At 49.8% G+C, this 21,709-nt stretch overlaps 11 protein-coding genes across 11 annotated transcripts; 5 read left to right on the forward strand and 6 right to left on the reverse strand.

Moving 5' to 3' along the window:
• Positions 1–144: 144 nt before the first annotated feature.
• HO173_007190 (uncharacterized protein) lies at positions 145–1,243 on the reverse strand (the record flags this gene model as incomplete). Its single annotated transcript, XM_037309094.1, has 2 exons — positions 145–1,066; positions 1,122–1,243. The coding sequence occupies 2 exons, from the start codon at positions 1,241–1,243 to the stop codon at positions 145–147; spliced, it is 1,044 nt and encodes a 347-aa protein (XP_037163955.1).
• A 362-nt stretch (positions 1,244–1,605) lies between these two features.
• HO173_007191 (uncharacterized protein) lies at positions 1,606–2,741 on the reverse strand (the record flags this gene model as incomplete). The annotated part of the gene is made up of 3 exons (XM_037309095.1): positions 1,606–1,774; positions 1,830–2,322; positions 2,387–2,741. 3 exons carry the CDS (start codon positions 2,739–2,741, stop codon positions 1,606–1,608), a joined length of 1,017 nt encoding a protein of 338 aa, XP_037163956.1.
• A 337-nt stretch (positions 2,742–3,078) lies between these two features.
• HO173_007192 (uncharacterized protein) lies at positions 3,079–5,933 on the forward strand (the record flags this gene model as incomplete). Its single annotated transcript, XM_037309096.1, has 7 exons — positions 3,079–3,252; positions 3,332–4,072; positions 4,128–4,293; positions 4,920–5,124; positions 5,184–5,623; positions 5,683–5,792; positions 5,844–5,933. 7 exons carry the CDS (start codon positions 3,079–3,081, stop codon positions 5,931–5,933), a joined length of 1,926 nt encoding a protein of 641 aa, XP_037163957.1.
• A 781-nt stretch (positions 5,934–6,714) lies between these two features.
• HO173_007193 (uncharacterized protein) lies at positions 6,715–8,248 on the forward strand (the record flags this gene model as incomplete). Its single annotated transcript, XM_037309097.1, has 3 exons — positions 6,715–6,982; positions 7,258–7,679; positions 7,835–8,248. 3 exons carry the CDS (start codon positions 6,715–6,717, stop codon positions 8,246–8,248), a joined length of 1,104 nt encoding a protein of 367 aa, XP_037163958.1.
• Positions 8,249–8,482: 234 nt separating this feature from the next.
• Positions 8,483–8,858, reverse strand: HO173_007194 (uncharacterized protein; the record flags this gene model as incomplete). Its single annotated transcript, XM_037309098.1, has 3 exons — positions 8,483–8,528; positions 8,590–8,714; positions 8,811–8,858. The coding sequence occupies 3 exons, from the start codon at positions 8,856–8,858 to the stop codon at positions 8,483–8,485; spliced, it is 219 nt and encodes a 72-aa protein (XP_037163959.1).
• Positions 8,859–11,638: 2,780 nt separating this feature from the next.
• Positions 11,639–12,588, forward strand: HO173_007195 (uncharacterized protein; the record flags this gene model as incomplete). The annotated part of the gene is made up of 3 exons (XM_037309099.1): positions 11,639–11,787; positions 11,844–12,336; positions 12,394–12,588. The coding sequence occupies 3 exons, from the start codon at positions 11,639–11,641 to the stop codon at positions 12,586–12,588; spliced, it is 837 nt and encodes a 278-aa protein (XP_037163960.1).
• A 738-nt stretch (positions 12,589–13,326) lies between these two features.
• On the reverse strand, positions 13,327–13,895 carry HO173_007196 (uncharacterized protein; the record flags this gene model as incomplete). Its single annotated transcript, XM_037309100.1, has 4 exons — positions 13,327–13,397; positions 13,454–13,684; positions 13,737–13,821; positions 13,881–13,895. 4 exons carry the CDS (start codon positions 13,893–13,895, stop codon positions 13,327–13,329), a joined length of 402 nt encoding a protein of 133 aa, XP_037163961.1.
• Positions 13,896–14,415: 520 nt separating this feature from the next.
• HO173_007197 (uncharacterized protein) lies at positions 14,416–17,884 on the forward strand (the record flags this gene model as incomplete). Its single annotated transcript, XM_037309101.1, has 3 exons — positions 14,416–14,535; positions 14,594–16,729; positions 17,522–17,884. 3 exons carry the CDS (start codon positions 14,416–14,418, stop codon positions 17,882–17,884), a joined length of 2,619 nt encoding a protein of 872 aa, XP_037163962.1.
• Positions 17,885–18,381: 497 nt separating this feature from the next.
• Positions 18,382–19,082, forward strand: HO173_007198 (uncharacterized protein; the record flags this gene model as incomplete). Its single annotated transcript, XM_037309102.1, has 2 exons — positions 18,382–18,486; positions 18,549–19,082. The coding sequence occupies 2 exons, from the start codon at positions 18,382–18,384 to the stop codon at positions 19,080–19,082; spliced, it is 639 nt and encodes a 212-aa protein (XP_037163963.1).
• A 100-nt stretch (positions 19,083–19,182) lies between these two features.
• On the reverse strand, positions 19,183–19,674 carry HO173_007199 (uncharacterized protein; the record flags this gene model as incomplete). Its single annotated transcript, XM_037309103.1, has 1 exon — positions 19,183–19,674. One exon carries the CDS (start codon positions 19,672–19,674, stop codon positions 19,183–19,185), a length of 492 nt encoding a protein of 163 aa, XP_037163964.1.
• A 591-nt stretch (positions 19,675–20,265) lies between these two features.
• Positions 20,266–21,569, reverse strand: HO173_007200 (uncharacterized protein; the record flags this gene model as incomplete). Its single annotated transcript, XM_037309104.1, has 2 exons — positions 20,266–21,323; positions 21,374–21,569. The coding sequence occupies 2 exons, from the start codon at positions 21,567–21,569 to the stop codon at positions 20,266–20,268; spliced, it is 1,254 nt and encodes a 417-aa protein (XP_037163965.1).
• Positions 21,570–21,709: the final 140 nt, after the last annotated feature.

Raw genomic sequence — 21,709 nt, forward strand, 5'->3', positions numbered from 1 at the left:
ATACATGCGCATAGCGATGGCGTTGGTAGGATGGTAGATTTGAGGCATATGAGATAGTTCGCGGGGGTTCGGTCAATGTTCATACATGAACACAGCTCATGAAAATGCGTCTTTGACTTTGAATCACATTTTTTCTCATCTACATCAAACACTCATCTTCATGGGAATACTCGCATGCGGCTTATACCCCTTTATCTCAAAATCCTCCGCCTTCCACCCATCAATACTTCCTTCATGGTGATCCAAAACCTTAAGATCTGGGAAATCCCTTGGTATTCTCTCTAGCTGTACCTTCAAGGCATCCACGTGATCCAGATATACATGGGCGTCTCCCATCGTATGAATGAAGGTTCCGGGATTCAAGTCGCATACATCTGCAAGCATGTGTGTTAACAAAGCGTAAGAGGCGATGTTGAAAGGGACACCGAGTCCCATATCGCATGAACGTTGGTACAGCTGGCAGGAAAGAACGCCTCGAGGTTTAAGCACCCTGTTGCCATTGGCACGCGCTGCCGACTCCGCGTGGTCGCCGTTTGCCTGCACACCAGACTTCGAGGCTTTTGGGAATGAAACGTAGAATTGTGCAAACATATGACAAGGCGGCAATGCCATCTTCCCCAGATCCGCAGGATTCCACGCACTCAGTATTATCCTTCGATCATACGGCTTATTCTTCAACTTTTCAATGACCTCTGCTAACTGATCCACTCCCTTGCCCATGTAATCTGTCTTCGCATCCACATACTCTGCGCCAAAATGCCGCCATTGGAAACCATAGACAGGTCCCAGATCTCCTACTTCTCTGTGAGAAAGGCCAACGCTATCGAGGTACTCGCGGCTGCCATTGCCGTCCCAGATCTTTATACCGGCTTCAGAGAGAGGCAAGGACGAAGTGGAGCCGGTAATGAACCAGAGGAGTTCCGCAATGACGGCGCGGAGGAAGACCCGTTTGGTGGTCAGAAGTGGCAGTACCGGGATCGGGTGTGATGAGGGATCTGGTGAGGGCCGCGAGAGGGAGAAGCGGAGGGCTGGAGGTGCAAAGAGGGAAAGAGTACCTGTTCCTGTTCTTTGCGAGGGTGAGCATAGGACACAATTGGGAACATGGAAAGCGCTGAGAATACCTGTCCGGGCGATGCTCGCCGTCCTCAAGGATGTTCCGGATCAGGTCAAGGTATTGGTGTTCCTCATGCGGTTGGGACAGGTCATATCCGTTGGACAGTGTGCCTCTTTCTGTCTCTGTCATTGTAGCTAAAACTGCAATCGGTTCTAGAATGCTTCGAAGCGGCTCTTTGAAGTGAAGGTGCACTGGATCTGGCGAAGTCCGTCGCGTATGACGCGTACTAGCGTGTCTCTCCACCAAAGCCGACTAATTTCAATAGTCGAAGTCCATAATAGACAGTAAAGCAGATAGTTTACTAGGTACTTCAGAAATTGCTCTTCCCTAAAGCTATGTTGCATGGATACTCTATCTGAAATGGCCTGCTGCAGGCTGTTATTAAAGGCTCTAGATATAGATTAAGACGAAACATTTAGAATCGAGCTTCCATGCATAGACAAATACAAGACAACATGGTTCGAGACTCTGAAGCGCAGCACGCGGCCTAATTAGACCATATTCCATAGAGGACGAGGCCTTAGCACTGGAGATGCAGGTTTGCCTCTGGTTTGCTGCGGTGGTATTCCAACATACGCCTCACGCCTCGCCGGATCGCCAACAGTAATGGACCAGGTGTGGAGGCCGTAGTAAGATGCAATGGAATGGACCAGCCAGCGCCTAAACCATGTCAGTTCCCCGGTTTGTCGATGGCAGAAAATAGCAAGCCACATACCCAAAGCTCGCTCCCTGGTCGTTTGCCAAGCTGTCGAAGACCAGCCGCTGGTCTCTCTCAGCGTCACTTTCATCTAAGCTGGTCTTCGGAGACGAAGGTATATCGTTCATTTGCCCGTTTCGGCCGACGAATACAATTTCTTCGTCTTCAGAATCCAGCTCATGCTCGCTAACATCCTTCTTCTGGTCTTCCCAATTCTTTACAAAGAAGCGAATTTGCTCTTCAAGATCCTTCAACAAGCCCTTAGCAGCCTTGGCTCTCTTGAGCTTCTCGCGAAGCTCTCTTGGGATCTTGCCAGCGCTCTCGTTTTCTCCCTGGGCCTGCTTACGGGCAGTCTCGCGCTTCTTCTTATTCTCAGCGCCGGCTCGTACGGTCATGTCCAGGTCCCAGAGCGGCGCAAGGTAATAAGGAACGGCATGTTTGGGATATGTTGGGTGAACTTCCCAATCGCTCGGTAGTGGGGGTTGCGCCCATGGGTTATTCAACAGACGATCTACGCAAGCCGAAGATCGTCAATATCGAGATTCCGTATCATAGCGACTAAGTATGATACGAACCATTCTCCCAGCGTGTACGGCGACGGCTTCCTTCCTTGCCTTTGAGGAGTGCCTCACGACGTTTTAGGCTGTCGCGCCGAAGAGGCTCACGGCGTGGGCGATAGGCGGACGAAGCGTCGTCTGCACGACGAGCAGTCCCAGCGATTTCGCTTTGCTTGCGATGGGTCGGCTCCTCGAGGTCAATGGCAATAGATACGCTTGCATCAGGGACAAGGCCTGGGGAGACCAGCGAGACTGCACTGAGTGACTGCGTGGCCTCCTCGGTCCATGCTTCAATATTGATGGGATGAGGCGGCGAAGTATTATTGAGACCACTGTTCTGCGCGTAGGCATTGGCGTTGGGATAGATTGCCATTCTGCCGAAGTTCCGTACGTCGAAGGGGCGCTTTCTGGTCAGTGATAGGGAGAGCAGAGATTATATGTCTGTTCCACACGTAGGTAGACAGATAAAAAAGAATTCCCTGGCAAACCAATCTGTCTATATACGGACACAGTCACAAGTCTTCGAGTCATCAGGTGGAAGAAGGACTAGTGGACGCCAAGAAATATGACGCTATCCGGCGGCGGAGGGCATTCCGCTTTAGCTATCAGATGACGACCTCATCAGATGCCTGAATAAGAAGCTGGGAATCAGCCCATATTGTCCATCTCTTCTTAATCGACCAGATTCCATAACCACATCTACAATCGAAATGAGAATTTGTTCACTCGCCGTTGTCGGACTTTCGACAGCAGCCGTCGCTTTATCCATTACTAAACCCGACCAGGCTGTCCTCGGCAATGACAATCAAGATCTGTACCTCGTTGAATTAGGCCCAGGAGAAAGAAGATGGATCGCAGAAGACGAGAAGTGGGCACTAAAACGAGTATGTAGCTGTCATCCGCCATAGGAGAACAGGCCTCTGGCTATGGCATACAGAGGATGCTAACATGTCTTGCATACAGGCTGGTGTTAATTTTATGGATGTAACAGAAACTCGTGACCTCGGATTAAATGTTAAAAGAGATGTCACTGTCCAGTTCCCAAACAAACCAGCATACAACGACAGCTTGGTGCCGTTGTTGAAAGAGCTAAAGCAAAAGAATATGCACAAGAACTTGGAGAAGTTTACATCCTTCCATACCCGATATTATCGGTCTCCCTATGGTGCGGAGTCCTCCGCTTGGCTGTACAGCAAAGTCAACCAGACCATCCAAAACTCTGGAGCTGCAGAATATGGCGCCCGTGTGGAGACTTTCGAACATTCTTGGGGGCAAAACAGCGTCATTGCTACAATACCTGGGAAGAGCGATAAAACCGTGGTGATCGGCGCACATCAAGATAGCATCAACCTCTTCCTGCCCTCAATACTTTCTGCTCCTGGCGCAGACGACGATGGCAGCGGCACTGTCACCATTCTCGAGGCTCTGAGGGTTCTGTTAGAGTCTGAAGCGATCATCAAAGGAAATGCATCCAATACTGTGGAATTCCATTGGTACTCCGCCGAAGAGGGCGGACTACTTGGGAGTCAGGCTATCTTCTCTGCTTACGAAAAGGAAGGTAGAGACGTCAAAGCAATGTTGCAACAGGATATGACCGGCTACACTCACAAGACGATTGAAGCAGGAGAACCCGAAAGTGTTGGTGTGATTACAGACTTTGTTAACCCAGATCTCACCGAATTTATCAAGAAAATCATTACACAGGTATGTCACCGTTGATGTGAGCTAATTGAGCTGCTACCTGCTAATCGCGGGCCAGTATTGCTCGATACCCTATATTCTCACCAAATGTGGCTATGCATGCTCTGATCATGCATCCGCGTCGAAGGCTGGCTATCCCTCCGCTTTCGTTATTGAATCGGATTTCAAGTACAGCGATAACAAGATTCACACATCGCAAGACAAGATAGAGTTCCTCAACTTTGGTACGGAATGTCAGGCACTCCGTATGCCCACTTATACTGACCATTCGTAAACAGATCATATGTTGCAACACGCAAGAATGACGCTGGCGTTGGCCTATGAGTTAGCATTTGCCAAATTTGATTAAAGGCCTTGTACAGATTTGTACAATATTCTAGTGAGAGCAATATGCCTATTGACTTCTGTTGCGACTGAGAGGACAATAGCGGGTGCCGTATCCGTGTTCGACAACGCTCTTAGCGGTTCGCTGTCTTTTCTCATTTTCCATCGCGCTTTCCACCAATGGCGACCATGGAAAGCAAGCGCTTCCAGAACATGTGCCGTCAGGCTCACATCTTCTCCTCACTTCCTCTGCCAACCTTGCGGTAGTCTTGATCACTCCTAATTGACCATCCTTAACTCCTCAGAATTTGCCATTCGCTTGTTGCTCTCGGGCAAGTGAACCTCACCCACCGAATTGCCTCTCATCACGGCAACCCGAGGCTGTCGACGTTCACTGGCTCAACCTGTTCGCAACGAACGATGACCTTCGATACCCCTAAATCCATGGAACGCGTCCAAACGAGTTCGATATCCCACTACACCAATTGCTTATATTCTAGAAGCTGACTGTCGTGCGTGGTCCAAGTGAATCCATTCGCCAAACGCGATAAGCACGACAAGCGAGCGATCATCGTCTTCAGATTTTTGACCTTGTTCACCTGGCTTCTCGTATTCGTCGTTAGCATTCTGTTCAACGTTAAGGCTCCGGCGAATGGTGAGACTATCTGGGACCAGAACAAGGCACATCCTACTCCGTTCTCGCTCAACGCTGAGACTACCTCCATATACTGGTGAACCCCTCTTTGGATACTGCAACTTTCCCAAGTATAGCGAGCTGATGCAGACCCAGGCTATTACTCCTCATGCTACAACTCGGCTACCTATACTGCCTTTTCACCTTCGACGCCGAGCTAGTCAAGGTCGCCGCGAATGTCGGCTCTCACTTCATCGTACACAATCTTCTCACGTCCGCATTTATCCTTCTGTGGGTGCACTCCCTCTTCTGGATCGGCGAATTGATGCTCGTTATGAACTCGTTCAACTTGACGTCGCTCTACTTCCGGCATCTCCGAACCCAACCTTTCATCCACATACCTGTCGTCACCGGTCCACTTGCTTGGAATTTTGTCGCCGTTTTGTCGAATGGAGCTGCGATGGTTGGCGCTCAAAGTCTCGCTGCCAGGATTCTAGCAAACGTGGCTATTTGGTCTATTCTGCTCTATGGCATCTTTTTCATGGGCGCCTTTAAGGATCATACTATTGGCTTCGAGTTGGCCATCCTCTCGGCATGTGCGTTTGACTGTCAGCCTTCACAGCACGCACGCATTAGGCTAACCGCTCTTCATTAGCCCTCGCAATACATCAACATGGTATCAGGATTCTCGCCCTTCAATGGATCTTTGCTGTTGCGATCGCGATGCTGCTCCTCGCAGCAGCCCTCGCTATCTCACTTCCACCGGTAGGAGTAGTTGGCGCTCCCCTTTGCGGAAACCCTATTGACGCGATACAGATCTTCGGCAAAGAACTCATATGGCGGAGGCTGGACGACGACTTGGACTACGAAGACCGTGAGAGAGAGCCTTTGTTGGGGAATGAGTAGTGTTGGAGAAAGATGGAGTGCGCTCACGGGAAGAGCGTTGCTGGCCTATGCTCATAGTCCGTGTTAGAGTTAATTTTGCTGCATTGGGCGTCGCTTTGTCTATGGCATTTTTATCGTACGGTCAGGAGCACGGTCTAGCTCGATAGCTTGTGCGGACTAGCATCAGCATCAAGAGCGATCTTAAGGTCACTTCCAATATCGTGCCTTCGATTACGCAGCTTGTGGTGTTGAAGCGAATAGATAAGTCTCAGTAATTCAGACTCACGGCTAGCCGGGGTACCTATGGCCAGCCCTACACTCGTGCCTCGCTTCGGGGCCAATCATATCGCAAGCTCATTCGGCATACCCCTCCCTTGGGCCTTTCTGAACTGCGAATAGATATTCTTAAACAAGGCAGAAAAAGTCGATTGGGTCCTGTTACACCCCGTCTGGGATTCAAAATATCAACGTTACTTCTAGAAGTCGGATCCTAAAGACATCTGCATTCGAATTGATATCCTTATCGCTGCGATTTCAAGCTGCTAGAATATCAACAATCTATAGAAAATGACCACCTTATAAAGCCATGGAATTATACCTAGCTACAAGCTTACAATTTTGAGCGAGGCAGATCTAGATTCTACTCAAATAGTAATTCGAAACTACATCTCTTCTATGCAAGATTCAAACCAGATATTCTTGTAACTCTAACGCCGATGGAATTTCTATAGTCTAAGGTCAACGAGCAGTCACAGCACAAGTGTATCACTGTCTAGAGTAGTCGTCTTCACTGGTGGTAGATATGAAGCATATCAATTGCAGTGGGACTAGGACAGAGGTCAGCAGAAGCACATCATCAAACCCTCCAAACGCTCAGGCCTTTTCTCTCTCACAGATAGGCCTGCAACATGGCGCCGCAGCAAAGACTGAGATCGAACGGGGTCTGAGATTCTACGGAGTCTTTTTCCAAAAAACAGCCCAGTTCTCATGGGCCCAAGTGTGTGATACGGCTGCCAAGTTTGAGCCGTTGCTGTCGAGCCATTGGCCAGATTACTGCACGGAGATGAAAGGTATGGCAGACTACCATGAGCTTCTTTGCGTTATTACATGATGTTGCTTTTTTCTTTATGGTTGGCAGTTGCAAAGCTTCTGCAGTACCTGGTGTAAGTGGCGGTGCTTTTTACGACTGCAATTTACACTGTATCATCCCCTGAACATTTTTACGAGTTCATGTAGTTGCAAAACCTGCTTTGTATTCATGTACGAGTTGTGTCTTCCATTCCTATCAGGAAGCCAAGCTGCTGACTCCATCATTGACCTGACCTGGAAGTATTGACATCAGTAGGTGTCGCCAAGGGTGCAGATGTGCCCTACCTCTCCATCTTAGCCCTGAATGTGCGCACTGAGATTGCATTTGGATTGGCCAGAGACGGCTGCACAGCTGTCTTCTGGAAGACCGAGACGTCTTGCTTCCTCGCTCAGAATTGGGACTGGCAGGAGGAGCAACAAATGAATCTCATCAACCTCAATATCAGCCAGGAAGGAAAGCCAGCTATCAGCATGATCACGGAAGCTGGCATAATTGGGAAGATTGGCCTGAACTCCAGGGGTGTTGGTGTCTGTCTGAACGCTATCCGGGCTCAGGGTGTTGATTTCCAAAAACTACCTTGCCATCTAGCCCTGAGGACGTGTTTAGAAAGTACTTCCACTGAAGAAGCCGTGGTAGCATTAAAAAAAGCGGGCGTGGCAAGTTCTTCACATCTCTTGGTTCGTACATTTCGGAGTGTTTCCTTCCCTCGTAGTGCCGAGTTCTGAGTAGCTAGAAAGGTTTCCGGAGCAGAAGGCTCTTTCTACGCTCGAGGCCTGTCTTGCGAGTCTGAGTTTCGCTTTTAAAAGCAATGCTGACTCCGAAATGTGTGTAGGTGGCAGATTCAGAATCGGCGATCGGGCTCGAGTGCAGTCACCTTGCTATAGTGGAATTGACAATGGAACAAGGAATTATCACGCACACAAACCATTACATCAAGCCGCACCAGGGCGTGGAAGATCTCATGGCGCTGAAGGACTCACCAACAAGATTTGAACGCATCGACCAGCTTGTGCGCGAGCAGAAAGAAAGGCTTCAGGAGACTGGGACTCTGAAATTGGAAGACATTCGATCAATGCTCAAAGACGAAGAAAACTTTCCTACAGCAATTTGTCGATCAAAGACCAACGATAGCTCAATCACGACTTTATTTAGCATCGCAATGGACCTGAAAAACCGGAGGGCGGAAGTTGTGACAGGGAAACCCTCTTCAGAGGCAGCAATGTTGTATCTGGTGCCTAGGGAGTAGGTCTTCTGTCCGCTCGAGAACACGGATGGATCGAAAATGATATATACTCTCGTAGAACGTTGCTGTCACGGAGCTTCTTGTATCGGTCTCGAGCATCCTCGAGCGCGACGGAAAACCGATGCCATTTGATGCAGCACGAATCCTATTTTGCCCTGTGTCTATGCTTGTATTACTGCCATCAAACTGGCATGTTGCCCAAGTCATCCGCATCCATCCTCCGATTGCGATTCCCCTTTATTGCTTCGCCTTCTGCTCCCCCCCATTGTTCTTTAAAAATTCTCTGTGCATGACTTCAGTAACCGCCTATGCCAATTGTCATCTTGAAGCAAGGAATCACGAACTGTATGAATTCTTCCTCGTCCTTCGAGCTAGCATTGATCGGTGGCCCTTGCTCCTTCGCCTTCTCTTTACCTGACATAGCGAAAGCCGTTCCAGCGGCGAATGTGCCCAGAGTGAGCATTGCAAGCTGTGACAGGACGGAGCGTTAGCTGTTTGATGCGTCCATTGAAGGCCAGGGAAAAAGGGAGGCGCGGAAGACGTGGGACAGAGCCGGGAGACTCACGACGTGGGAGCCGACTTGGCGACCGAAGATTGTGTATTGGGCGACCATGATGGCGAGTCTCAGAGGTCGATGAAGGAGATTCTTTGCGAAACGTGCCTGGAAGAGCGATTCCAGACATCCAATTTTAGTCGGACGAAGTCGCAAGCGCCAAGCGGGCTTGGCTCGTAGCAGCCCTCACACTAAACTACCTTCGGAAGGCGGTTCTGTAGCTGCCGGTTTTGATCTTTGGCTTGCGGCCGTGGCCGCTTTAGCGAGTGAGGTAGCTGAACAGGGATGCTGCGAAGAAGGCTAAGAAAATACAAGCCAGCGGTCGTAGTAAAGGTGGCTCCGGACGACGAGAGCATGCGCGGGATACGAGATGCAGTATGGAAGAGTGGGATGGTATCTTCTACAGGGGCTACGAGTGTAGGACTGGTCCAAATGGCTATTGGTTGCTTTTTTTGTGAGAATAAAAAAAAGGGAGAGACAATCTTCCCCACATCAAATCTGTTGTATACTCACGGCTCTCTAGGCAACCCCTACATTCCACATAGAGCATGCAGCCTCAGCCTTTGTGACTTATCTCAAACATCCTTGTACTTTCCGCCTCCAGGCTCTTGCTCATCCGCCCTTGCACCCCTTTTCGAGTATTCGTCCCAGCTTCAGTAGACTATGGCATATATGAAGTCAGAAACAATCAACGGCCAGAAGGGAAAAACATACCTGACTTGCCATAACTTCACGTTATGTACAGCATCCTCAGTCGTCCTCGCCCTGGTCTTCCAGGATCGTGAGTAGATGAAACGGATGCGCCAAGGCAATCCAGAGCCGCTTTCGATATCTTTACCACGTTGCTCCAATCAGTCAAGAATAGCTAACTGTTGGCTTTTGGAGGCATAAGATGTTCCAGACCAACGTCCTCGAATGAGTCGAAGAGCTTCCAGTACCCGCCGCGACCTGAGGACCATTCTGCAAGAACAGATTCCGGACCGAAGCCTCCATCAATCAAAGCTTCTGCAATTTGTTCCAGCGTCAATATCTGACCCTATGCCGCCCGTCGTGGGTGATGATTGCCTCTCGGGGACGCGTATTAGAGGCTGATTAGTAGACTCGTTGGAAGCCTCTTTGAGATTCTGTTCATCGCGTTCGACCGACGCCTCAGTCCTACTGCCCGTAGCCTCATCAGGTTATAGCTGCGTTTGCTGCGTTACGTTTTGGTTATGCAAAGGATAATCTAATATCCGACGATACTTTTTCACAATGCTTACGGTACGATAGAAAAGCTGCGGACCAGAGTAGCCGCCTCGCTCTTTCATGTCAGCGGCCTCGATTTTCGATAAGTTTGGCCCGTCGGGTCTTGAAATAGTTGTGTTCCCGACGACAACTCCATCCACACCGGACCTCCATACTGCAGCGCATATGCTGGCGATCTGCTCTTCCGTATCTTCGTCCGGACTGACCTTTACCATTGTTCTCACCTTCACCTTTCTATCTACTAACGCAGCTACACGGACAACATCAATGGGTATCTTTGTTAGAGGCTCGATTTGCTGTAAGTCCCAATAGCCTGGTACATTGGGATAAGAGACGTTCACTACGATAATGTCTGCATATTTGGTAAGCAAGCTTATTGCGTTGACGTAGTCTCGGCTGATCGCTTGTATGTCTTCTTCTAATATGGAGTCGTTTTTCGCAACCTACACGCTCAAAAGCTTGCCTTTCACTAACGATCCTGGGGGGATATCGGCATCACCATCCAAGATGAATCGCTCGACATTCTCGTTAAGTCCATAACCTTATTTATAAGCAAATTCACGAATCCTCTACCCCAGTTGAGTATAACAACGCGTCGCTCCGTCCGAATTAAGACCGTAACGATTTATCATCCCTTGTTGAGAAACGATTCGAAACACTCGAGGATTGAGATTCCCATTCTGCTTTGTTGGGGTTACGCCACCCACCTCAACCATCGCTGGACTATCGGAGTCAGTATTGCTTCGTTTAGTAGGCACGGTGATCCCGGAAATGATATGTCTCAAGTGAAGAAAGGATAGCAAGCTTCGAGATTCACTCACCCAAGTGCCAGAAGTTGAGTTAGGATCTCTCTATGCTTGTCTAGACCGCTTGAGATACCCAGCGGATTTACCAGTGTGTAGCCAAAGACTTCTGTCTTAAAGTCTTTTGCATCGTCCGACCAGCCTCTTGCTCTAGGATGGAGGTCAAATCGGTGAATTTCTTGAGAATTCTAACGCCGCCTTTGTGAGCATCTTCTACATCAGGTCATATAATTCGAACCAGAGGTGGTACAAGCCATCTATGGACGCTGGCGCGTGTGTCAGTGATATAAAGATAGCCTAATGCTGCCCCGAGACAAGCTGTGGAAGCAATTAAGATCTTTATGAATTGCGAGGGTCTCTATATCGGCGTGACTGTGGTGTTGGCGCGAAAACTTGACGCAGAATTTTTGATGTTGCATCGACCTAATGCACGGGTGCTTTGTAGCGATTGTCGTCGCAGAAAAGTACGAAACTTCGTTATACGTAGTAATCCTGCGCCGTGCATCACCATAAATATGCTTCTTCAGTCTGCTCTAGGTAGTGATTTAAGAGGTTTCGCAGTCGGGAATCAGCGGACGTTTGTAATCTGTACTAGTACTCGCGGGAGCAATTCAGCCGAGCATTTAGCGTATACGGGGTTTACCTGGCTCGGTGGCCTGGCTCGCCTGGGGGAGTTCCCAGAGGAATTCCTCCATAAGCATTATCGAGCACGAGACCCAGTCACATATAGACAGACAGGTCTCTGTGCACCCAAGGAGCACCATATCTCTCTCTACTTGACATTGGGGAAACATGTCGAGCAGCAAGGACTCCAATACCAACGTCCAAAGACGAGTCAAGCACTCAGAAGATGATTCACTTCCACGAGAGAAGCTACCTGAGAGTCTTCAGAAGATCGTAGACAATGAAGAGTCGTTGATGGAACAGATCTATGATGGCACGTACGTTAGAGACCCTTCTCTTGCCTATTCAAGAGCCTTTCCTAACTATCATATAGAGCAAACCAGTCTACAGATTCCAACCTTCGATACGCAGCATATGCCAGTCGATTCCGTACAATACTACTCAGCGCGCAACGTTATGTAGCCTATACCTCAGACATAGGAGAATCCTTCCGTCCAATCGCTCATCCATGGCTCATCAGAGGAGCATATGGTATTTCCTGGGCATATCTGGTAGGAGACGTAGGGCACGAAGGCTATAAGGCCTATTTGAGGAATCAACGCCTGAAGCATCCAGGCGTACTAGGAGTTATGTCTATGAGATCGGCAGATGCGAGAGAGCCGTTGACAACAGAGGATGGGAGCCCAGAGGTCGGACATGTTCCGGCTATCGAGGACTTCAGGAGCGTTATGGTGCAACGAGCCGTTTTCCAGAGCATAGCGTCAATGGGACTGCCAGCTTTCACGATTCACAGTATTGTAAGGTATTCTGGAAAGGCGCTGAAGAATGCAAAGAACGCAAGTATAAGAACCTATGGACCTATTGGAGTATGTCTCTTTCCTTGCTATTGAGACTTGGACGTAGCTGACAGAAACCATAAACAGCTCGGTCTGGCTGCTGTACCTTTCTTGCCATTCATGTTTGATAAGCCAATAGAGGAAGCTATCGAATGGACGTTCCATAAAGCTTTCGAGACCTTTGGTGGACCGGATGCAGTATCCCACAGGCCAGAAATAGGTCGAGTGACTGAAATGCTGGAAGAAAGCAAAAGGGAAGCGAGCAAGGAGAAAGAGCTGTAGCTATCCCCTTTGCATTGAAATCGGTTTTCTGCTTGTACATACTGGCGTTCTTATGATATGATACCACTCAGTTCTTTCGTTAAACGCCACTCTTCCCAGCCTTATGCCGTCACGAGTTTTGATGTCGGACATGTGAGCAAGAGGTTTCCGGATGGCGCACACACAGGCCTACGAGTTTGTGTGAGCCGCAACAAGTGGAGCACAATGGTCATTGTGAACGCAGACCACATTCTTCATGTTCAGATAGAACTGGGCTTCTGCGTACACTCAATGTACTGTAGTGGTTGGTGTTCACAATAGCGACTGAAGAGGGCCCGAACTCCTCTGTCTTTGGTACTCGTGAGGATCTTGCAAAAACATGTGCGACGGGCCTGGAGTCATGTGTCAAGGACACTCCTGGGACACGACAAATTTGGGGCTGCACGAGGCGCTTGGAGCTTGAGCAGTGGTCAGAGCCGGGTGGGGTGGAGCTCAGGGTGGTCATGTATTGGTGAAGGGAAAAGCCAAGACGGGATCACCGTCAAAGGATCGAAACTATCTTCCTACATGTCAGAAGCGAGAAAGGGAACCCCGGAAGCCCAGGATCGATTGCTATCGGAGGGATCGGAACCGTGTTGATACAACTAGACTGTGGGGCATTGCTCCTCCTCAGCTTGACTTTTCACTTGGTCTGTGCAGAGAATCCGTACATGAACTCTCGTGAGAGTCAGATGGTCTTGAAGCCATGATTGAAAGTTGCTAGACATGCATTGATGCTAGTGACAAAAGTTTCGACTGTTGCTTGCTCCGTAACTCAGCACCAACGATGCCTCGCTATAGTTTTAGCATGGCTCCGTCAGTCTCAATACCTTTGAAGTAAACTCACCATTTATTCTCGTGCCAAGTGGCTCCCCATTCTTCCCAATCAGTGCACATGCGTTGTCATCGAATCTAACCACCATTCCATCCTTTCGCTGTACCTTCTTCGCAGTCCGTACAATAATGGCGTGCCTGATGTCTCCTCTTCTCACTTTGTTTGCCGCAGCAGCAGATGTGTTGCCGGGGCCGCTGTCGCCCATCGAGCGGGACTTCTGTACGACGACTATAATACGATCGCCTTGGGGGCGTCAGTCGCCCGGCCGTAGGGATTTACTGTAGACCTTTCTCACCTATTCTCCCATGCCTCTTCATTCGCAAATTTGCTATACATTCGACAATCGTAGCTCCCGAATTGTCGATGCAATTCAGCATTGTCTAAGGTGGGATTAGCAAACATGAATAGCAGCAAAGGCGATCAGGGTTGACCAAACAACCTTGAGCTGGATCATTCTCGCAGTTGGAACCCTGCAAGCCCGGAATGATTGTGTTGAAACAAGATCAAGACAAGAGAAAGGCAGAAGTCGAAGGCGAAACAATTGGATGCTTCAAGGGTGAGTGAAGCCTTCGAATTGCCTGCAGGAAGGCGGGAGATCGGCGGGTAGCCGTCTGGAGGCTGGCTCTATCAAATACTTATTCCCGCCCTGACGCCTGACGAAGAAGTTGTCCCCTTGCCTTGTCAGCTCTGTCACTCCTTCCTGCGGCGCGACACAATTTTGAGCATGAATGCTTTGGTGGCCTTGTTCTTTCCTGCGTATATTCCTTTTCCTTTCCTCTTCTTATACATATGCTCTCCTTAAGTCATCATCTCTCTAAGAAAGAAGGAAGAAAATGAAAATGGCAATGGCTAAAGTCTAAAAGCCACCCATAACCTCGTACCGAACCCGAACTTCACTCTTTCCCCATATGCACTAATTTCCTACTGAAAAGAGAACACAATCCTCAACATTGGGTCTTCTGTCCCCAGAACCCATGATGGGGCGGGCGCGAAAAGATGCGACGCCACCAGATACGCCGCCAAAAAAGGAGCGACTGACCCTCACCCAGCTGGCGGGCCACGATGACATATTAACTGATGCACTCGTTGATCATGTTAGTCCCAAATGCTCTCTCCCATCGGTATACATGCTCACGCTTACAAATGGCTCAGGTGTACTTCTGGACCACAATACGAAAGAATCGGGCAAAATATAATTTGACCCGGGGAATTAGTGAATACGACGTCTGCTCTATCCTGCTCCACGATGTGATCGTGGGCAAAGATTCACACAAGGCTGAAGCTTCTTTGCTGCAGCTTGCCGGATTCAAGAAGTACTTCGGCCTCCTAAAGACGGAGCGGGAGAAGGAGGATTTCAGACGGCACATGCGAAAATACATAAACATATGGCTCCCGGATTGTCCCTTTGAAGTTTCGACTACGAACCGGTATACGATCGTCACACAGGAAGCTTCAACCACAGCGAGACGTTCCATCAAGCAAGGCGATTCTATCAAGTACCTTTGCGGAAACCTGGTGGCGATGACCCCTGAAGAGGAGAAGGATCTGGACTTGACGAGGCGAGACTTTAGCATCGTCATGTCAAGTAGGAAGAAGACACCATCGCTTTTTCTTGGCCCAGCTCGATTCTCTAACCACGACTGCAACGCTAATGCTCGACTGGTGACCCGTGGATCCGACGGTATGCAAGTATATGCCGTGCGGAACATCCGAGTTGGTGAGGAAATTACTGTCAATTACGGAGAAAACTACTTCGGCGAGGGTAACTGCGAGTGTCTCTGTGGAACGTGTGAGGCCGAGGGGCGGAATGGCTGGCCAGGATCAAACTCGAGTGCCATTTCGAGTGGATTATCTACTCCCATGACAATGTCCGAGCCAGAGCTTGAGATGGCAGAGATATCTTATCGCTCATCACGAAAGAGGATGTCTGAATCCGATTCTGATCTGACTGCGGGATCTATGAGCTCAGGTGACGACGAAGGGACGCCAATAAAGAAACGGAAATCTGGGACTGGCAGAGCCATAACTTCTTTTGGGATCGAGGCGACAGGTGATTTGGTACCTTCTCACGCCGTTAAAGAGTCGAAGCCTGGATCACCCTTGCGCCAGGTACTGAACGTCACCGATATCGTAATCCCTGCCGAAGATGGAAACCAAGGCACTAGACAGGGATTGTCACTCAAGAAGGCAGGACAGCATGGCAAGACCACTCAATCTCAAGATGATATACTGGCTGCTGTCAGAGCAGCTTTCGCCGGCTTCAGCGCCACCACAAAGCCACAGTCACATCCATCGAAAGGCAAGCGCTCAGCTCAGAAAACTTACCCTAGTCCACGATCATATAGCGACTCTAAAACCCCGTACAAGTTTAAGAGCCCGTTTTCATTCCTCACTGGAATAACATCGGCCAATTCTTCTGGGCGCAAGCAGAATTTCCTACGTGCTAGGACGATACGCTCTCCTTTAAATTCAAGGAAGCAAAGCGTGCAAAGTTCCAGTTTGTCTAGCTTACAGGGCTCAAGTTCGATCAGCGAGAAGGACTCTACTTTCGATGATCGCTTTCGACCAGATTCAAGTTCAGCTACTACGCCGAGTGCAGGCCTCGAAGGTGGCATCGATTGGAACCTGCCTCCACAATTAGCGTTTTCGCCTTCTAGCAGCGGTCTCACGTCTCTCTCATCTCCCCTCTCCTCTCTTCCTTCAATTGCGGAAAATGATGATGACGAACCGAGTCCGCACAACCTCGATTCTACCCCGCGCAAAAGGGGCCGCCCGCGGAAAATTGGTCGCATGGTCCCGCTGGGATCCAAGCCGAAGCCGATACCTCGCACGCCTAAGAAAGTTCGAGGCTTGCAGCCCACGATCGAGCTCGATATTCCCAGTACTCGCACCCCAGGCGACTACATTCGTACGCACCTTCTACTCGGCGAATCTTTCTCCCGTTGGGTCGACTGCCGTACCTGCTCTGCTTGCTGGGTGCAAGCCAATGGCTATCAAACCCGCAAAGAGTGTCCACGATGTGAACGCCATAGCAAGCTTTATGGGTATCAGTGGCCGAAGACTGACAAGCTCGGGAAAGGCGATGATGAAGAAAGAGTGATGGACCACAGGACTGTCCATCGCTTTATACCGCCAGACGAGGAAAAAGAGGAGAGGAAGAAGGGGAGGGGCGTATTGAGGGCCGGAAATATGGGAAGTGAGAGGGACGACAGCACAGGTGATGATTACGAGTCTGAGAGAACGGATTCGAGAGTCAGAAGTGGTGGCGGTTGTGGGAGGACGAGGGGGGTTGGCCCGGCGGTCTACACTCGATGAAATATTTTGGTTATGGAGGCCTGTTGGTACGATATTGGCATCTGAATTGAGGGCATTGCAAGCGGAAGGAAACCTAATGGATTATCAATTTCGCATATGTGATAATATTCAGCTGCCATGGCTGGAACTGGTATCTGTATCTCTTGTACCATACTGAACATAATCTATTAATTTACTCAAGCCGACATCCGTTGCGCATTCAATCTATGGAGACACATTGGCTATTCCAAGCTGCCTTCCACTCTCATACTTCTAGGCCTTTACTTCTTCACATAATCCCACAACTTTCATATAAAGACGTGCACAAACCACCAAGGCTGTCATTCCACCAGGTCCCACGCCTTCCTACGATTTCGAACTGTCTTTCGTCAATCTCCCTACTTTTACCCGTCTGACAGCCAAGGACCCCCAGACCGTACTACTTGAGTACTGAACTCTCCTTTGAGCAAATCACCTCCAAGTCCTCTACATCACTGTCTCACTACCTACTGACCAGAGGGGGGAGGGTTCGCAGCCTTGAGCGACGACGTCACATCATATCTCGCACCCCGTTACCTCCCCAATCCTCAGAACTACCAACAAAGTCCCGGGACAAGACGACTGCCAGAAGCCTTGTAGACCATTTGGCTGCATTGGACAAGGATGGGTCCGAAGCAATTCGGTCGAGATACCGAGATACGAACAGCATCTTGATCATACTATCATCTATCGAAGTCACCAAAGAAACGTAGTCCTGGGACTTCCTTACTTCCTGCGGAGCCGCAGAAGATTCGTGAGGCTGTGGCAGACGGAGGTTTGTCAATGATGATGGAAGACTGGGCGGACAAGGGCAGAGCCGTCCTCGGTACTCGTCCTGACGGAGCGATCGTGATGCAGAGGGCTGAGATGGAGATTATCGTTCGCTCGTATGCATCTTTCAAGGAGGGGGCCAGGTTTGCGTTTCTGGGGCGTTGGATCTGTGTCGGGGAGGAGGAGGGCGATGGAGAGGGAGAGGAGGAGGAGACGATGAAGATGAGGAGGAAGAGGAAGAGAACGGTGAAGGCAAGGAAGTCGGTGCTTCTGGAAACGAGGCATGGGACTGCTGAACAGAAAGTGGAAGAGGCAGGCAGCAAGGAAACGTCGGCTTGAGGTTGGGATTTCCTGGCGGTGGAAGGATCCTTTCGAGAGCTAGAAGATCAACCTTCTATTGCAGGCGGTGATGACAGCTTCAGGCACAGAGACAGAAAGCGAAACTCGCCAAGGCATGTGAGCAAGCTGTAATGAACAGGGCATCCCGCAGTCACTTCCAATTGCTACGACTCTCTTTCGACGCTTCCGTGTCCTGTCCTTGGCTCGGAGAGACCTCTTGCTCCTTCGCACCTTCCAGCCATCCAAAGTTATGATTTCACCATCTTGCAATTTCAGTATTCACATTTGGACCTTTCGACACTCACTCGTCTGAGAGTGAATAACCTTTCAATCTACATCATTTCAGACATAGAATTTCGGCAGCATGTGAGTCTTCATCGACACTCGTACCTCACGGACGATGCAGTTGTTGACGCCATTCTCGCAGCATCGGTCAAGAGTTTCGCACTGGTCAATTCAGCTAAAGTAATCTATCATTTCCCTCCCGCTTCAACACAATGGCATCGAGCCGGAGCGATCGAGAAACCGAGGCCTATTTCCGCAGTGTCATGGCGGGTGAACTTCATATAGAAGAGACGGTCGGAGTCATGATGTCCCCAAAGGTGATAAACAACCGATGTGACCCGCTCTGATGGTCGCGACTGGCTAAGGACAACTGAATCAGTTCTGGGACTTCCTCGCATCGACCCTGTCGAAGCACGTCCGCGAACGGCTCGCGGACGAAATTGGGAGACGTATCCTAGACAAGGAGGTTAGGGATGCAGAGCACACAGGCATCAGTCCGAAGGTCCTTGAGGTGGCGAAAGCGTTCCCGGGTGGAGAGCGGAGACTGCAAGAGCGTGACGAGCTGTTTCAGGCTTTGTATGCTAGCGCTCCGGAGGGGGGGAAGTTTGAGTTTTTGAGGGATTGGTTTTGCGGTGTTGTGGGTAGAGAAGAGCAAGGAGAGGCAGGGAGTGGTGGGGAGGAGGAGGCGGAAAAAGAGAATGGGAATTCTGAGGCTCAAGGGCCGAAGGTATGGGAGTGGACTAAATCAGACTCAGAAGCAGAACACTGGCTTTTCGAACGGGAAGCGGCAAGGGCTAGGGGTGTGCCTTGGGACTGGAACGAAAGGTCTTTGGCTGAGGCTGGAAGCGTTTGGGAATGGACTAAGTATGATTCGGAAGCAGAACGAGAACAAGCCGAACTAAAACGCTTTTGACGGGATGTGTGAACAGACTGATTTGGCAACGATGAATGATGGCGAAGGCCATTGGCTGTGCAGTAAGAAGTGAAGCCTCAATCAATCCTTGTCACTATGGTCATTGTCCCACGCTCCATTGTCCGGTCTTCTCGTACTTCGTCGACTTCGCTGTAACCTCTCGGATCCCTCCCAAGACATTCCTGACCTGACTGTCTGATGGTCGTGGCACTGCTCTTCGCTCGGCGGCATGCGCCCGCGATGCAAGATCCTCTCGTCTGTCTGTCGTAGGGGCGAGAACCGTGACGAAGCGGAACATACTCTTCACTCGGCCAGGTTGATCCGCGCTGCCTGCTTCCGGAAGCTCGTAAAGGTCCTCTCCTTGGTTCAAAGCAGGGGCTGAAACCATGATGTCACGGCCGGTGTTGACCAATTTGTGGTCCATCCAGCGGTATTCGTTGCTCGTAACCATGGGTTCTATTTCCGTCGCCAGTGAGGCCGGAGCTAGAGTAGCTATGTGAGGGTGTGTAGCTTGGTGGAGATCATGATCTCTCCCCACGAGATTGAGGCGCGCTACTGAACGAATGTCTCGGTATATAACGATCATGAGCATCGCTGGTTGTAATTTTGGGAGCTTTGGTGAGTGTCTGTATTCCTATCTCGTCAGTGCACTAGACCGGATGATTGGACTAAGGACAGGACCATTATGATAACCATTCCTTTCTCTTTGTCCACAGCGTCCTGGTTCTCTGCCGCCTTCGTAATGACCACTGTCGTTGTAGCGCCGATGTCGTTGCGACTCTCGACGTCGTTGGTCCTTGCAGTGCTGTCGAAGTTCGCGCCCGTCCGGCTCTTTGCCTCTTGCTCGTTTTATAAGGAGTTCGCTGATGGCTGTGATCAAATCTTGAATTGTATGGCTCTCCAATATCTACATAACGAGGTCGTTTCCTCCATTGCGGTCGTAATGATCATACCTGCGATTGGCATATCTCTCATGGGGATGCAGTTGGAACGATGATCTGATGCCCCGGTGATGATTTTGGATTGAGATCCCTGCGGTAATTGCAAACATCCCTCCCATGACCAAGGGTTTAGCAGTGGTCATGAGCAAGCCGTTTGTGCACTGGGATGATCGAAAGACCTCAAGACACGTTTGGAATGCTAATATGAAAGCTCTCAGATTGAGTTCGGATTGGAATGACATTCATTGGTCAGGCATCATCTCAACCTCAAAGAAAAGCCCAGCATTCTTCATCCGATCAATGAATGGCTGGCCTAGGGTTGCTGGGGTAAGAAGACCACCATCCAGGCGCTGTACCAGCTTCTCGTCATTGAGGAGCACCATCGCTGCTTCTGCGAGAAATACTCCTGTCAATTGATATAGGCTGCCATCCCATCTCAGCTTCGCGAAAGCACGCCTTGGGTTGAGCCCATCTTCGTCGGCAGTAGCGACGGCATGACACTCGAGATATTCGTGTCTTGTTACTTCCTTATCGGCACCTTCACCAGGCGCGTAGTTAAATTTCTTCGCCAACCATCGAACAGGGGAGAAGATCAACGCCAACCCGGCGAAAGCAAGAGCAAAGTGCATAGCTATGCCAACGACAGAGTTACGGACCCTCATATACTCGTTGTACTGAAACCTGCTACCGTAGAGCTTGCCAGCATCAAACAAGCCCCAGCTTCTTTGTACCACAGCGATATTTGGTGCAGCTGATATAGACGTTGTCAGTGTTCCCAAACCTGGCACACTTCGAACGCCTAGGAGTCTGCTGACCCAAGACGGTGAGCTTTGAGGACTTGGTCCGGGGACAGGAGAGGTAGCCCAGGAGCCGCCGGACTTTCCGATTTGTTTGAGACTATAGTGGTCCATCATAGAAAGAATTGTGGCCAGCGTACCACCGGAAGGAGTACCCTTCAAGTCGTGTACGCTTGCAATGACTTCTTTTGTACCTAACGACAACTCTGTTCTGATCAGAGTAACCAATGCGAAGGCCAGAAGATCTGATGGCGCAGACTCAACCCCGATCTCTGGAATTATGATTGCGTGGTTGGCTTTTGCTATCTCGTGATACTTCACGATCATCTCTAGAACCCAAGGTGACTCTCCAGTAACATCGAGGTAGTGTGTGCCATTCTTAGCACAAGCTTCGACAACAGGTGAGCTATAGAGATGGTATGGTCCAACGGTGTTTATCAACAGCCGAGTCTTCCTCGCAAGAGTGTTCAGATCCCCGGGGTCAAGAGAAGCAATCTCAATGCCTTCTCCGATGTCAACGAAAACCAGAAAAATCAGATGACTAGGGACTAACCCGGCTGAAGGCGATCAGTGTTTATTGCCCCCAAGTCGTCCATCATAGCCACCATTTTCTTTTCAGATCGACCAGCAACGGCCCATTTCAAATTCGTTGGTAGGCTTGTAGAGATGTACTCCGCGCAAAGCCTTCCAGTGTACCCGGTAGCACCAAAAACAATAAGATCATACACTTTCGGCTCGAGATCAGACATGGTTGAATCCAAGAAGTATGATAAGTTATTTGACGAAGGGATACAGCTGCGGTAGTCATGGGTTGGCAGCAACTTAAAGGCGGGAGAAACAGTATTCAAGCAGCAGGAGGACCGGGGCTCTATGTTCAGAAGGAAGCGCG

This window comes from Letharia columbiana (genome assembly GCF_014066305.1).
Source record: "Letharia columbiana isolate WasteWater2 chromosome Unknown Sc0000023_s0, whole genome shotgun sequence".
Taxonomy (NCBI): domain Eukaryota; kingdom Fungi; phylum Ascomycota; class Lecanoromycetes; order Lecanorales; family Parmeliaceae; genus Letharia; species Letharia columbiana.